The following is a 17,309-nucleotide window of genomic DNA, read 5'->3' on the forward strand; positions in this document are numbered from 1 at the left end:
CTCAGAACCGTGCCCGGCACGCAGTAAACTCCACGTGCTTGACAAATTAAAGAATCTGCACACGCTGTTTGCTCTCAAGGCGACTTAGCCCACACACTTGTCAAGGGTTTGTCACGACACAGGCCAATCCTGCGAGCCCACCTGACCCCAGAGAAGGCTTGCATTCCACGAGGTCCAACCACACGCAATTGCCATTTCTGCTGGTCAAGTGCAGTTGAATACTGGCAGTGCCCCACGCGAGAACCTAACGGGAACCCCACGCCCCAGCTTTATTTCCACTCTCCCCGGATCCCGTCGCCTTGGCGTGACTGGAACGGTGGGGCCCAGGAGCAGGGCGGGCCGGCCTGGGCCCGGCGCCGGTCCAGCCACCCGCCCCTCCCGGAAGGCCGCCCCCTCCGCCAGGGCAGTGGGGGGAAGGGGGCCCGGGGACCCGCAGGCACCTGTAGAGCGGCCCGAGTTGCAGCAGGTGCAGCAGCAGCACGAGCGGGCGGTCGCGGCTGAAGTCGCGGTGCACGAAGAGGAGCGTGAGCTGCACGAGCGCGCAGGGCAGCAGCGAGAAAAGCAGCGTCAGCGCCTGCCACATGCCGTCCCCGCCCGAGCGGTAGGTGCTGCTCAGGTACAGCGCCGCCGTCGTCTCAGCCACGAACAGGAACACGGACGCCAGCACGGAGCCCGGGAATTTCATCTCCGCGCGTCAGCGGCGCGCACCGGCGGCGGACGCGGGAGCGGCGGCGGCTGCCCGAGGGGCTCCGGGCATATGCCCGGCCCCGAACGCTCCCACGCTCCGCGCGCGGCCCGCCGAGGGCACGGGGCTGGCCCAGAGGCCGCGGCGCTGGAGCTGGGCCTGGGGGCGACGCGCCGGGCTGGGGCGGGGAGCGCCGCACCGCGGAGACACGCCCACGCGCACCGTGCGCCGCCCGCGCGCCGCGGTGCCCGCTGCGTCTCTGCGGCGACCGGCCTCAGGCGGGCCGCGAACTCGCGTCCCGAGACCGCTGGTGCCGCAGCCCCAACGGCCGCGGCGGGCCCAGCTGGCCGCGCGCTCAGCCTCTGGGTCCTAGAGCCCTTGGCTCGAGCTCCAGATCGCATCCCTTTGAAAAACTGCAAACCAATGGGGCCCAGACGCCTTTTCACCCCAGTCTCTCTTTTGTGGGCCCGGGGAACGCCTAATTCCTCAAAGGACCAGCGTCTCCGGTCATTTAAAAATAACCAGACCACGCAGATGCTTTTCAAAGTACAAGTGTAAAGTCATGTACCCAGGAATCACCATTTCAGTGGGCCAAATAAGCATGCCCTTCAGTCTTCGAGACACAGTGGTCTGCACCATTGCTTCCCGGGGTGAAGGAGCATCAGACGACCCTTCGAAGCCACTACCTTCTCTCCCAGAAAAACTGTCTACAAAATGTATTCCTCTCTAACTATGACTAACACAGAGTGAAGACCAGGACCTAATAAGGAAATGGCTTTCTAGCCCAAGGCATACCTCTGCTTGCTAGTGTGTGCCAGCCCCGAGACTAACATAATTCCTTTTCACTCACTGAGCTTGTGACAGCCTTGTGAACCTCAGGATGGGCTCAGCCCACCCTTAGTTCCTTAGAGTTTAAGCAGCCCGCTAAATCTGTCTAAAACTCCAGTCTTAACCCGTTCCATAAGGGATCAGACCTTAATAATTACAAGGTTCCTTTCCCTGCTGAAATTAGGCGATTCCATCAATCTGGCATTTTTCTATTTAGGAAGATGATGTTAACACAAATAGAATACGAAGATTCAGAAGAAATCAAGACAAAAATTGTAGAGGGAGAGAACACACAGGACTCTTTTTCTTCATTTTTGCGTGGCATGGAAAAAAATCTATTTACAAGGGTTAAGAAGAGGATTCAGCCGACAGCTGAGAGGTAGCAGGCCCATTCTCTAAAAGGATTACTAATATCTATTTATAGAACCCAGCAGGCCACCATGTCCTGGATCAAGATACACACACAGTCACAAATACAGAATGGACAGCAACACTCCGCAGAATATTTGTGTAGTATTTTATTTGACACGGTCTTAAGCTTTAAAGGAGAAATTAATTTGTAGCTTAGAATTATGAATTCGAGCGCACTCAATATTTAGCATTGGATTTTAAGGCAAAGGATTATCACAGGTTTCATATGATTAAGTAGACTGTACATAAATATGGGAGAAGAATAAGCCAATAAATAACATTGCTTTAAACACTATCATGTCCAGTTTACGGTGAACTATAATAGTCTATAGTACAAAACTAATACAGAAAACACATTTGGAAAGATCACAGTGTTTATAACATTATAACAGCAGTTTTTAAAACAGTAAGGTGCATCTCTAAGCTTCTGACTCAATCTTGTTTCTAAAGAGTTTATATCATGCAGCGGCTGTGAGAACCCCCCCCACCACGTGAAGGGGAGGCAACATCAACTGACACTTCCCCCTCCAGGAACAACCCATACCAAAAGCTAAAACCTGATGAGCATTTGCAAGTTGGTGCCTTCTCAGCGTGCACACCAGCTAACTTGCCCCAGTGACCGCGCCTTTATGCATTTTCATTTGCCATTTTGTCCTTGAGAATAATGTATACATTCAAGCTTACGATTGCTCTTTCCCTGTAATACCTAAATGGATTTGGACTAAAGATCAATTTAATGTCATGTATTGCATTATACTTTCTTCCTAGGACTGAACTACCCATTTTTAAAAATATTATGTACACAATAATAATCTTATAGAAAGTGGGGGGTTTTTTGGCATAATAATATGTAACATACCAGAATACTCGAGAATTTGGTTTCATTATAAAACACAGTACTACATTTTGTGATATAGTAAAATATCTAACAGAATGTTCTGCTCTAAATTTAGACCTATGTGCTAAAGATATGTCTTTGAAAGCGCCTCGAAGTACCCCTAAAGGAAGATTATAATTAGCAAGAGGTCATAGAACCTGGTTTTGGCAAAAAGGCATTTTTAAAGAAGCCTCTCATTTTGTGTGCAAGACTTCCAAAATTTCAGTTATATACAACAGATAACTCGTATTGGATATAATGTTAATGGGAATTAGGAGTTGAAAGTAATAAGAACTAACCTCTATTATTTGGTGTATTTTTAAAATAATTTTATGTTAACTTTGCATTTGTGCTGAGGCAAGTGTGTGGCAAAGAGTACAATTTTATTAATAATACTGATTTATTGATCAGTTCTTCAAAATTCAATACTACTTTAAATAATAGGATGTATTCATTCCTAAATACAAATAGAAATAAGCAGTTATAGTCTAGCGACAGATTATTCTTTTGTATCCCCTAAAATAATAAGGAATTGCACTAGTTTACTAGAGAATGTGAAATGTGTCATCAGGAGGGTGGGATTTTTTTCCTCCAATGATACAATCCTATTTCTGTAAGTATTGTGAATTGTGCAAAAAATCTTTTTGGTGAAGTAAATTCTATTCACTTGGTAAACGCACATTCCAAAACTAACACGTGGTGCTTGACTCTTCCCCCATTATATGGCTTTGCAAAGTGTTTCCCTTAATAATTGGATTCTACAAGATCCATTTAAAAAATGTTAATTTAGCGCCATTAAATCCATGAGATTAAAATTCAGACTTCCTTTCCAAGTAGAGCTCCCCCAGATGTTCAAGTTGGGAAAGCTGTTACCTTTTTAGAGAAGGGGCTCCCTTTCATTATCAGACAAATTCTAAAACCAAACGTTTGCATTTCAAATGCTCCACTGCTACTCCTGGAGAGACTATATAAAACGGATAGTACACTTTGCATTTTCAAGAGCAAAGGGATTCTGCTGCTAGTCTTCAGAAGACATTTCTAATATTGAAATACTAACGTCCTAAAAAACAGAGACACAACGGATTGTTAAAATCAATCTTCTTATTTGAATACATCGACATTGTAAGAGTTACTGCAGTTTGGACCAAATTCAGCCACAGAAGTTAATAACTGGTAATTGCCACTCAAGCACAGATAGTAAAACGAAACTTATGGGGGCGGCATCAGAGGTCCCACTGAAACAAAGGCAAGAAGATGATTTGCTGAAGATTGACAGCTGTGAAGTATAGTCTATATGTTCTTTAAACTGATTGCTAACAGCTACTTTACACACTTTACAGAATCAGTACACTTTATAGCATGTAAATTAACACCACACACAAAACTGAAAAAGAAAGCAACAGCAGGAGCAGTATTACTCTACTTAAGAAACTGTATTCTGTGTTTACACATATACACATTCAGATGTTTCTCCCCTCATCTTTTTAGAGGGCTCATAATTTCTGAAAGAATGAGAGGAAGGTGTGTATTTGGGTGCTTTCTGAAGACCTAGGTCCGTGTGCAAAACATTAAAGCCATCTGCTGGTTTCAATTTGGTAGGTGGTTCTAGAACAAAAAGATACAGCTTGGCTCTCAGGTGACTCTAAATACAAAGAATAAGAAGAGATAGGCTCCAAGGAGAGTGGAAAAGGAGGGGAAGACACAAAGTTTTTTTTGTTTGTTTGTTTGTTTTATGTAGAGACACTTGTGGCAATTTCCAGAATTCTTGTCCCCCAAAGTGTAGTAACAAATGACCTCAGGTCTTTGTGAGGGCAAGATAATCAATAGGGATTACTACCCTGGGACAGAACCATTGTTCCGACATCTGGCCCTTGAAGGGCCGGGGGGGGGGGGGGGGGGGGGGGGGGAGAGGGGGGAAGAGTATTAAAACTCCTCTGTAGAAAATATAAATTTTATAAGTATACCCTAAACATACCGAGCCAGACCAAACACGTTTTTATAGTGGTAGCTGGGCAACAGCGAAAATCAGGAGGTTGACCCTTACAGACACAACTCAACAACTTCAAACATGTTTCTTTATCCCAGAGAGTTTTCTCAGTCTGTGATATGTTAATGCACCATATAACTCTCCAAAATGGGGTAAAAGAACAGAACTTTCCTAACATTTAATCACAGAATCTATTTTTCCAGGGTGGCTCTTGGTACTAGTGTTCCGAATGTGAGGAAACACCACAGTACTCAAACAACATGCAGTATTTTCTCTCCATTTTTCCCTCCTAACAATATACATAAGCTGCAGGGAGACTTTTTCAATATCCTGAAACAGCGGTGGGATGCTACCCTGCACTGTCCAATACAGTAGCCGACCCACATGTGGCTCTTGAAATGTGGCTGGTCCGATTTGAGACATGCAGTAAGTGTAAAATACATACCAGATTTTGAAGACTCAGTACAAAAAAAGTAAAATATCTCATTAATAACTGCACACGGATTACGTGTTGAGACGATACTATTTTGGATCTACTGGGTTAAATCAAATACATTATTAAGATTCATTTCATCTTTTTGTTTTTACTACTTTAATGCGGCCACTAGAAAATTTTAAAATTACATGTAACTCACGTTTCCAGCTCTATTTGTGAAACTCACATCTGTTATCTTCTACAGTTGGCTACTAGTGGCTTTAACCTGGCAGAAGTTTTAATGAAAATGAATGCTTAAGATAGACAATGAGAAGCATAACTAGGGCCCTCATTAATTATGTGTTAATTTATTAGAAGGCAGTTAATAGCTAACTGTTGAGTTTTATATCGTGATACTGACTCTCCCTAAGTCAGTCTCCCTCTCTCATCTCCCTCTCCCTTTCTCTCTCTCTCTCTCTCTCTCTCTCACACACACACACACACACACACACACACACACCCCTAAGAAAAACCAAAGAGAAAACAAACAGGAAGGGCTTGCAAACCGGGTTTTCACAGTCCTTGACAGTCAAGCCTCTCCTCCTGTATCTTTTCTTCCTCTCTCCCTTCTTCCTCAATACTGTAGAGAGAGGAGGAAGGCAAGAAAAGAAAAGATAGTCTGCCCTTTTGACCATACTCTTCACCAAAACACCCCTCCAAAGAACAAAACTAGGATTTGGTTTTCATTTTAAATGATTTTTCAAATTCAGTTCAGAGGTGTAAGTAACAGGTACAAAAGCAAAAGAAGATGGAGGAATTTCTGCAGATAAGGGACTTTGCTTTTTGTGGAAGAGTCTAGGTGGAAATGACAAGGTTTGGTATTTGAAGCCAATTTAAAAAAAATTTTTTTTAACCCTAAAGACGTTATCCATCAGGCATCAATTCAGTAGTACTTTCTGTTAAAGAAACAAGGAGGGGCATCTGAGTGGCTCAGTTGTTAAGCGTCCGACTTCAGCTCAGGTCATGAACTCATGGTTCATGAGTTCAAGCCCCAAGTCAGGGCTCTGTGCTGACAGCTCAGAGCCAGGGGTCTGCTTTGGACTGTGTCTCCCTCACTCTATTCCTCCCCTACTTGCACTCTGTCTCTCTCCTCTCAAAAATAAAGATTAAAAAAAGAAACAAGGAGAGGGCCACACCCCCTCCCATGAGATTTAGGACAATGCAGGAGGCCCAGATACTTAATCACAAGAGTACAAATAAAATGACCTGGATTCTTTATGGAGGAGAAGCAGGATAAAATGCAGCTGCCGTTCTAGTCTCCTGCACAGCAGCTGCACTTGGGGTGAGCTGTCCTTGACCTGTGACCCGACTGCACAATGGGCCCAAGTCCTGCGGCGGTTCTGCCCGAGGGGAGTCCAGCTTTATTCAGCCTGGAGCCTTTAGCTAGGAACTGACAGCCGTGGATGGAAGAGATAAGGAGAAAGCCTGCCCTCCCAGGCAAAAGAAGGTCACATGATTAAGCACACACAGGAAAAAATAAACATCAGAATGTACTATTTAAAGACCAAAGGGAGGACAAGAAGTTGCTGAATCGGAGGTCGAGGTGGGGGTGGGGGGTAAAGTGGGATTAGAAGTCCCAGGGAGCAATAGAACCTACCAGTAAGAGGAACCCACCAGTAACCCACCAGCTGTAGAACCAGTAAGTACATCCGCAACCCCCGCTGAGATGCCCAGCTCCAGCAAGCCTTCCCCACCCACTCCTTGGCTGCCCTATCATTTGCTTTCCTTGCCAAGTTTATGCCAAGATAACAGGGCCTTGGCGAATCTGAGGCTGGTCATTTATTTAGCTATTAATCTGGGGCAGTGTTGAAAAAATAATCCAGATCCCCAAAGGCAGGCCTTATGTGTAACTGAGAGTATATTTCTATCGCTGTATGCCACACAGTTCTGAGGCCTGAATTACACTGCAGACCAAACTCAACCAAAAATACTTTATTTCCCAGTTCACTTTGGCTCTGCCGAGTTAGCCTGCCAGCTCCTTCTCTCACATTACTGGCACTGTAATCAATCCTCTGCTTCCAGCAAGCAAAATAAATATTTGCAATAAAAGGAGCTCCGGAGCTAAATCAGCCTATTCCTATTTAGTAAGCCCCAGTGAATCAGAACCTTCTGAGAGGTGAATACTATAGTCAGGATTGGTTCTAGAATATAAAAAACATGCACTTCATTTTTACCCATCATGTGATCCAGACCCCAAGCACTGCACCCACGGGGAGATTCCATTTGGCTGATATGCTTACTTGAAGGCAAAATTGAGCACGATTTTCTATGCACATAGTAGATACTGAAAATAGAGCTTCCCTTTAAAATAAATAAAGGAACTATTACAAAACTCTCTTATATCTGTTTTATCACCGAAACCTCTCATGAGAATCCTGTGAGGTGGAGAGGGCTCTTTGCATTACTAATGTTTTTCCTTCTATTTGTTTCCTTACCATGGTTATATATCGCAAGCTTACATTGGTTGTATTGAAATTATTGAGATTTGCTCTCTACAGAAAGTGAAACAATTTGAGTACTACCTTGATTACAATCTTAGTGTGTCAAAGACAGTTGAAGTTATAAATTGCCATGGAAGAGTTTCCAATTTAACATGGACCGAGAAAATGACTCTGTTTCTCAAATTATCAGTAAAGTTAATACTATTATCTTCATAGTGCAGTCAGTTACCTGAAGAATCACAGGGGTGTATATACTGAAAAACCTGCTTGTCAAACCTCAGTTATTAGATTATAAACAGAGCGAAAAAGTAAAAACTGATGACTGAAATGGCACAATATCTATTTGGGGGTATGTATGGAACAGAAGGTATGCAATTGTGTTGATGAAACGAAATACACAGAGTTGTAATATTTTCCAAAACTTTCTACTCTTAAAGTATAATCCAGTATCCCCATTGTTAAGAGATTCTTTCAATCTATCCTCAAATATTTCCACTGTTATCTTCCAGGTTTGCAATTGTTCATGCCACACATAGTGACTAATATTAAAGTTACATTAGCGGTGGTGAAAATGCCCCTGTAGCCTTCATGAGGCAATCTGCCCAAGCACTTGTTCAAAAAAGGGAGTTACTGTTTAGAAGGGAATAAACTGGGGGCTCCTGGGTGGCTCAGTTGGTTTGGTGTCTGACTCTGGATTTTGGCTCTGGTCATGATCCCAGGGTTGTGGGACTGAGCTCTGTGTCAGGCTCTGTGCTAAGTGTGGAGCCTGCTTGGGATTCTCTCTCTCTCCCTCTCTGCCCCTGTACCCCCCTTCCCCGTCACATGCTCTCTCTCTCTCTCTATATATATATATATATGATAAATTTAAATTTTTTTTTAAATAATAAAAAAGAAGGGAATAAGTTGGTTAATTAAATAAGTGATTAGTCATGCTTTCAACAGCAATACTTAAGGGTCTTTTCCCCACTTCTTGGGAAAACAAGATAGAAGAGGATCTTCCTAAACCTACAATTCTACTCTTTCAGGAAAACCAAAACTTTCAACATATGTAAGTGCTACACAAACTTACCATTGTTTCTAAATTACCAAGGTGTAAATTCATAAAGACACACTCAAACATGGCCTTTGCTTGGATTTGACACACGAAAGCGTTGTCATTTCATAAGGGTCTGCACCATGTCATAGCCTGCTAGTACTTAAAAGGGTGGGCGGGCAGGAAAGGGTCCAATTGTTCTGAAGTTCCTAGAAATGAAACTGATATGTTGAACTAGATTATCACTTCTAAGTGCTCTAGGTTTAAGGTCTCAAGGATGAATGGTAGAAGGGTCAGCAAACGGAAACAGAAGGTACCTTCCGGGGATACTTTTGTTCATTGCCGTATCCTGAGATTCTAGTCTAGGATACTGAATAAATACACTTGTGAAGTGAAATCCTGGAGGTGAATCCTCATTCTGTCCCTTCCTGGCTGTGAGACTTTGGATCAATGGGCTTAATCACCTCAAGGGGTTATTGGATGATGAAAAAAAAGCATGTATTCCATTAAGCCTTGTATACTGGATGCTTATTCCTTTCAGCCTAAAGAAGCCAAAGGAAATAACTTTAAAACCAGATGCTGAAAAGCAGGTACCACCATCATTTCAAAAGGAGACTACTCCATACAAGGCATTTTGCCTTAAGGCTTTCTGGGAGGGCCAGGACTACTTATGGAAGAACCTCTAGAACCCAACTTTGAGAATCATCTGAAAGCTGTTATTTATGTAGTGCTGCCCCAACCTGAGTATTTTCAAAATTGAACAACTGAGGCCAATTTTATATATTTATATCTGAGGATATGAAAATGAAACAATAAAAAAAGGTGTATGCTTTTCAAAACCATTTTGTCCAAGCTTGTTCTGATGAGTGCAAACGTACAGTCATAAAATATCCAAAGGTAGTTCTTACCTTTCTTCAGCCACAGATTCTTTGAGAATCTTATGAATGCTAGAGAACCTCTTCCCAGAAAAGTGAGCATGCACACACACACACACACACACACACACACACACACATTCTTAGCCAACAGAATATTCCCAACTCCTCTCAGTGTATCTATAAATCAAGAAGTTAGGAACAACTGAACTTAATAAGTGTTTAGGCTTACATGGAGATAGATGTAGAATACGTATATATATATATATTTTTTACATCTATCACATATGCAAATATTTAATGACTATTAATAATTCTTAAATCTTACATAGTACGCAAGTCCCTCCCCACTCTGATATATGAAATTGACAGTGGCCAAATATTAGGAAAGGGTAAGTGTGTGTTCTGATCTGACAGATGCTTCTACAGTGTTCTGCAAACCCCTATTTATCTGAAGTAGTTTTACAACATCTGTGTATTTACAGCAGGGTTGGATTTAATATGGCAACTTGGCTCAGTGGGTATTGTAGACAGTTTCTAGCGGAGCCTGTGTCTTGGACAGTAAGGTGATCAGCCAGGGAGTTCAGTCATGTGTTAATCTAATAGCAAAAAATTAGCAATATTCTTTTCACCATCACCGGGTCCCTTCTTCAGCCAGGGTCTGCCTGTCCCAGGGGACACAGTATTCCTTCAAAGGCAGAAACGACACACCTTTGTAGTGGCTACCCTGATCTTTGAGATGAGTGAGTGATTTTTACCATGAGGGTATTCTACAATTCAGCTGATAGCTTCATAGGGATTACATAAGCATTTTAAATTTTTTTTTTTTATGTTTTATTTATTTCTAGGAGAGAGAGAGAGACAGCGTGAACAGGGGAGGGTCAGAGAGAGGGAGTCACAGACTGAAACAGGCTCCAGGCTCTGAGCTGGCAGTCAGCACAGAGCCCGACGCGGGGCTCGAACCCACGAACCGCGAGATCATGACCTAAGCGAAAGGCGGACGCTTAACCGACTAAGCCACCCAGGCGCCCCTACATAAGCATTTTAATATTGATTAACAACAGACAATATATAGCTCACGCTTCAAACACTTGACAGCAACACTTGTCACAGTATTTGCTAGCCTATGAGTTTTACTCTTCTAACTGAGCCTTAGGAAAGAAAAAGGAACCAGGAAAAAAGATGCAAGGCCTAAAGAAACTTTCAGGTTTTAAACTAAGTTATGATATATTTTGGGGTGGTCGGCTGGCTCAGTCGGAAGAGTGTGCGACTCTTGATCTTGGGGTTGTGAGTTTGAGGCCCAGGTTGGGTGTAGAGATTACTTAAAAATAAAATCTTAAAAGTTGTGATATGTTTCCTTTAAAGTGACCAGCGTAGTGATTAAAAATAGAGATTCACATGCAAACTTCTCCATTCAGTAAAAATCCTGAATTTCAACAAGTAAAGGCATTGGGACAATCATTTGTCCTTCAGCAACCTGACATTTCATCCCTCCTAGCAATTTTCAGCTGGGCAATTACTTTAGCTTTTGATTGTGTTTATTTCTGAATTTAGGGGTGGAGGGCACCCACAAATGGTCAAATTCTTTTTCCAATTGTAAAGGTATCGGCATTTTATTACCCTAGTCCACATTTCAGTTTTGGTTTGTATGCCATAACTGAAAAACAGACGATTTCTCTTTTCCTTTTCCTTCTGATCTCAGGTTTCACATCTACTCCCTGAAATGTTAAATCTCTACAGTTTTTAGAGGAGTTGTGGTGTCTTTATTTTGCAGGTTCTCAAACTCTTCTCCCTTAAGTCTGGCACCTGCCTTCACCTGCCTTCTCCGTCCGTTCCTTCCTTCCTTCCTTCCTTCTTTCCTTCCTTCCTTCCTTCCGGGGCGGCAATGTTAAGGCTCATGGTTGTGATACCATTGAATGTGGCTTATGTGGAAACTGCCTCAGGTAGGCTCTGGAAATCTCAGGGACCTTCTGCAGGGCCACAGTGGGAGATGGAGCCTTCTAGACAAAGACGCTGAAGAGAGGGAACTCCGCCTGATTGGGCTGCAGCAGATCGATCAGAAAGCACACCGTCCCGGAGAAGCCTTCATACAAGCTGTATATACTTTCAAGGACCCGAGACCCGGCCTTGAATTCCTCAGTAAATAAAAACTCAGCAAACCTAAGAGAAGAAGAAAATATAAACAGTTTTAACATATGATTAGCCTTGGACTGCTTCTTCCTACTCTCTGCTAAGTTAAAGGTTTAGCACCATTTTCTTTCCAGAACTGTATAATATTTCAAGAAAGCCTTTTTCTTCTGTTTGTTTTTTTTTTTTTAAAGAGGATCCGTTATATCATTGTGTATGTTTCACAATAAACTATCTTGACAAGCAAATTCAACTATTGTCAGAGTTTGCAAAGCAGAGCAGTTTGGTATTTTCTGAGGATTTCATTCCTTTTGTCATCCATTAATTAAAAGTAAAAGAGACAGACAAATAGCCATATTTTTTATTTATCTTGCATAGAAGCAAGCTGATATATGACTGTTCCTTTAAAAGAGCAAATACACTGTGTTTCTGCAGGCCTATCATTTCTGAGCTGGGTTTCATTTATATGTGACAGAGAGCAGAGGCTGTGAAAATAAATGGGCAAGATTTTATACAATCTGTGCTTTGGGCAAACAAAGGAATAAGATGAATGGGAAAAGGCAAGCAATATTTTATAATCATGACATCAAATAGCAAACTCAGCTACAAGATAGATTATTTTTAGGACATCTGCCTTAAAAATAAATCACCGGCCTCTAGATTCTCTATGAAGGATCCTTTTGCTTCTACCTGAATTTGCCACAAATCCTATCCAAATTATTTATAATGAGTAACATTTTTAGTAGTTTACAGCTCTGAAAGTGCTATAACCTGTGTCATCTCTTTAGGGTCCTGCTCTATTTGTTTCTGTCAACAACACAATCACCGATTCAGAGCCCGGAACTCACAGGTTGGTAAGGCCTGAGAGCTGAAACTGCCATTAAATTTAGATTATTGCTACTATGTAAGGGGGACGCCTGCAAGGCATAATTACTTATTTGATCCTTTTTAGGGCTCATGGAATTATCAAGAGCAGCTTAAAATAAGTCAGCAGGAACATATTGCAATTCAGTTTGGTATAATTTTTCTATCAACTGCTTTCCTGAATATGTACTTTTTAAATGGAATTCAAAGATTTTAAACAGGAGAATAATGTCGCCTCTTAAGAGTTAATTCAAAATTTGTAATTATGCAATGGAACTTCAAAGTATAGCTTCAAGGAGTCATAACCTTTACGGTGCCACAGATCATCTTGCAGTCTGGCCTCCTTCCAGAAAAAAGTCTTCAAGATCAGAAAATAAAATACACAGGATTCCCAAGGAAATTCATTATATTAAGACACAATTAGCGGAAGTTTTTAAAGCAAATTTGTGAAATAATAATATACGTGTTCTTGACTAACACATTAAATAACAAGATCTAGTAGCGAGTCTAATAGCTGCTGACATTTCCAAGTAGCAATGAGAGTCAAATATATTTCATAATATCTGCAATAAGAGTAATAGGATGTGAGAATATCTATGACTTCTACCGGTGAGAGTCACAGCCACTGCTACCTCTCTTGTGGCTTATTACACACATTCAGCGTTGAAGGCGATGCGACCTTTAAGTTCAAGATATAATCCTTTTCTCGGGTAAATTCACAAACCCTAGACTAAGAAGCTGTGGTATAGCAGAAACAGGAAGCGCTTTGGGGTTGAGATACCCAACTCTGATAATTTCATGTTATACGGCCTTGGGCAAATTTCTTAATCTGACTTTAAAATGGTGAAGTTGCAGAATTCTGTAAGATTATCTGCCAAGATTAAAGATATCATATATTAGGCTCTGAGCATATGACAAGCGTTTGATATACCATTCCTCACATAAACATAGCAGAATATTTATAAAACAGATTATACCATTCCACCATACTTTAAAAGAAACCCATAATTAATTTTGCTTTTTCTCCTTCTGACCTTTTGTTCCCTAGGCTTCGATTTATTTATTACATTACTGAAATTATAGTCTGTATAATATTTAGTATCTTACATTTTTTACTTAAAAATAATATGATAAACACTTTTGTGCTTTTCAAAATAATTTCTAAATGCTTTAAAACAATTTATAAGAGTACCAGCAATGTAAGAGAGTAATAGTTTCATTGTGTTCTGACCGGTATAGTGTGTTATCATATTAAAATGATAATGACTGTTTAAAAATCTACCCACTGAGGCAAAATTCATTTTTCTAAAAAATAGAGTCTGAGAACATTACGTATCAAAACCCATTGACCATAACAAAAATTGAACCCAGGAAAATTGATTCATGTGAGAATTTTATTATTATTATCAGAAAGATGTAAGGTATTCTAATTAAACTTTTCTTTGACTATAGGAAATAAAGGAAAAGAACAATAGAAAAATCCAAATAAAAGCAGAAAGTAATGAGAGAAGCAGTAGAAGAAAAACAAAAAGAATCAATAAACAAAACCAAAACTCAGTTCCTTGAAAGGATGAACAACATAGACAAAATGCTGATGTTTGACCAAAAAGGAAAGGTATTAGGAATCCAAAAGGGCATATAATCACATATGTGGGGAATTTAAAATATCATGGAACTCTACTATTAAAGCTTTACATCAAATGTTTGAAAATCCATATGAACTAAAGTACTTTTATAGAAATATATTCACTACCAAAATTAATTCAAGAAGAGGTAGAAAACCTGAATAAATAAATAATGATAGAAAAATCTGAAACCATTATCAACTATTTTCCTGCAACTATAAATTTCAACTGATGACCAAATAATGTTTCTTATGGAAAGGTACATATATTGTTTGACATCACTGTTTCAGGAACTGACAAAATTAGGCAAGTTTCCCCAATATGGCCCATAGCATATTTAACTTTGAATTATAATGTAGTAGAAATTTCAATACACTAAAGCAGTAAGTACAGTGACTCCCAAATATTCATATACTACCTGCACATTTTCAGGCTCTACCTATAAGTGAGAAACGGAAGCTGTCTGAAGGGCCCTGAACCCTGGAACCTTATAACGAAGACTTTGTAAGCTAGGACTGGCCTGCCAGAAAAATAGAGGGGTTCTTCTGGCCATTTTTGTTTGTTTGTTTGTTTGTTTATTTCCGAGAGGAAGAAAGAGCAGAAGCAGGGAAGAGAGGCAGGAGGAGAGAGAGAATCTTAAGCAGGCTCCACACTCAGTGTGGAGCACAACATGGGACTTGATCCCATGACCCTGAGATCATGACCTGAGCCAAAATCAAGAGTTAGATGCTTAACCAACTTACCCACCATGGTGCCCCATTCTGGCCCTTTTTAATAGGCTTTCTACGGCATGGCAATCTCTGATGAAATCTATCCCAAAGCTGATGCTGCATTTGTCTAGACAGAATGGCAACTCACTTTCTTTTTCTACATTTGGTAAATACTGGGTCAGGCTGCAACCAAACAGATTAGGCAGCCATGAATCAAAATATGTTAACGGAATTCCTAAACAATAAAGCTTCAACTGGAGGAGTGACATACGTTAGTATTTTTCCTTCAGTGCATACAGGCAAATATCACAGAAGATAGTTATTTTTAAGTTTATTTATTTATTTTGAGAGAGAGATAGAGAACAAGTGGGGAAGGGGCATAGAGAGGGGGAGACAGAATTCCAAACAGGCTCTGCACTGTCAGCGCAGAGTCCAACGTGGGGCTTGAACTCACAAACCATGAGATCATGACCTGAGCCGAGATCAAGAATCAGACACTTAACTGACTAAGCCACCCAGGTGCCCGGGTATTTTATTTTATTATTTATTTATATATTTTTTAAATGTTTTTATTTTATTTTGAGAGATAGAGAGTGAGCAGGGGAGGGGCAGAGGGAGACACAGGATCTGAAACAGGCTCCAGGCTCTGAGCTGTCAGCACAGGGCCTGATGCAGGGCTCGAACCTATGGACTGTGAGATCATGACCTGAGCCAAAGTCGGACGCTTAACTGACTGAGCCACCCAGGTGCCCCTATTTTATGTTTCTGAACATTGAATATTAAGTAAGTTGGCTTGGGAAGGCCTTTCTGATAAAATGACTTTAGAGTGAAGGTCCGAATGAAGTGAGGGGGATGGGAGATATATGTAGAAAGTGAGGATTACAGGTGGAGGGAACTGACACTTTGAGGACAGCAAGATAGGTTGCACCTGGTATCTTAAAAGAATCACAAGGAAGCCACTGTGGAAAGAACCAGGAGGAAAAGAGTAAAGGATGATCTCACAGAGGTAATGGGAGGCAAGATCCTGTAGTGCCTTTCGTTCAGAGGACAGGCTTTGGCTTTTACTCTGAGTCATATGGGAAGCCATGGGATTATCCCAAACAGAGGAGTGTCATGGTTTGACATGAACATCCTAAGGATAAATTTCAAAGGTCAAGGTGAAACACAGAAGCATTCCTAATAAAATCAGCATTACTATTGCTCTTATTAATGAACAGTTATAGAGATTCTGACCCAGGCAATAGAAAAGGGGGGGCAAGGGAGGATAGAAATGAGGAAGGAAGTAACAAAATTATAATCATTTGCAAATATGTGTGTCTACTTAGAAAATCCAATGGACTCTAATGAAAATCTAATAGAAATAGTAATGGAGTTCAGAAAGGTGGCCAGATACATCATTACATCTATCAAAACCAAGATGTTTATAAGATACATGTAGATTTATATGCAAGAAGTGTATCTTAGAATGCTAAACTACAATAAAATACATATTTTTAAAAGTTTTCATAAATAGCAGTAATAAATGACCTGAAAATATAATGCAGGAAAAGATTCTATTCACAAACCTGGAAACATAAAATATCTGGTAATAAATTTCAATAGGAAACATGCAAGACCTTTTTTATAAGATCAAAACTTTACCAACTGAGATTTCTGAAAACTTCAATAAAGGGAAAACATACCATACTCCTGGAAAGAAAAACAACATTTCTAAGGGTGTTACTTCTCACTAAAAAAACCTATAAATTTGTTGAAATTCCAGTCAAATGGCTGCAGGAGTTTTTAAAATTTGAAAATTCATTCTAAAATAAAATTGGAAGAATAAATGAGAGAAAATAGCTAAGAAAAACTGGAAACAAATGAATAATAAAATATGGCAAGTCCAAAAACAAACATTTATATAAATTGGCATTTCAAATTGGCATTTCAAATCATTCAGGTAATTGGTCAACGGATGGAAAGTTTTGTTTTTTTCATTAAAAAACACAAAGAGGGGAGCCTGGGTGGCTCAGTCAGTTAAGCGTCTGACTTCGGCTCAGGTCATGATCTCACTGTTTGTGGGTTCGAGCCCCACGTCAGGCTCCGTGCTCACAGCCAGCTCGGAGCCTGCAGCCTGTTTCAGATTCTGTGTCTTCCTCTCTCTCTGACCCTCCCCTGCTCACGCTATCTGTCTCTCTCTCTCTCTCTCAGAAAGAAATAAAACATTTTAAAAAAATTTTTAAAAAGAAAAATAATAAAAAAATTAAAAACACAAAGGTATCCAGATAACACCACTTAAAAAAAGTAAGTTCTAGATTAATCAAAGATTTGAAAGTTAAGATAACTTTTAAATGGGCAGGAGAAATGGGTGAAGGAGGTATAAATTTATTTT

The 17,309-nt window shown here is 40.7% G+C and overlaps 2 protein-coding genes across 3 annotated transcripts in view; both read right to left on the reverse strand.

The window, feature by feature from the left end:
* Positions 1 to 815, reverse strand: part of XK (X-linked Kx blood group) — a 53,534-nt gene extending 52,719 nt beyond the window's left edge. Inside the window, exon 1 of the mRNA XM_039256708.1 lies at positions 441 to 815. Within this exon, the coding sequence (XP_039112639.1) occupies positions 441 to 685 (245 nt within the window). The 5' untranslated portion in view covers positions 686 to 815. The remainder of the gene's footprint in view (positions 1 to 440) is intronic.
* Positions 816 to 10,654: 9,839 nt separating this feature from the next.
* LANCL3 (LanC like 3) overlaps positions 10,655 to 17,309 on the reverse strand; it is a 97,419-nt gene continuing 90,764 nt past the window's right edge. For both annotated transcript variants that reach the window (XM_039256391.1, XM_039256389.1), the window contains exon 5: positions 10,655 to 11,772. In XM_039256391.1, coding sequence (XP_039112322.1) covers positions 11,613 to 11,772 — 160 coding nt within the window. In that variant the 3' untranslated portion in view covers positions 10,655 to 11,612. The remainder of the gene's footprint in view (positions 11,773 to 17,309) is intronic.

The sequence above is a fragment of the Hyaena hyaena genome, unplaced genomic scaffold, assembly GCF_003009895.1.
Source record: "Hyaena hyaena isolate Hyena2069 unplaced genomic scaffold, ASM300989v1 scaffold_12, whole genome shotgun sequence".
Classification (NCBI taxonomy): Eukaryota; Metazoa; Chordata; class Mammalia; order Carnivora; family Hyaenidae; genus Hyaena; species Hyaena hyaena.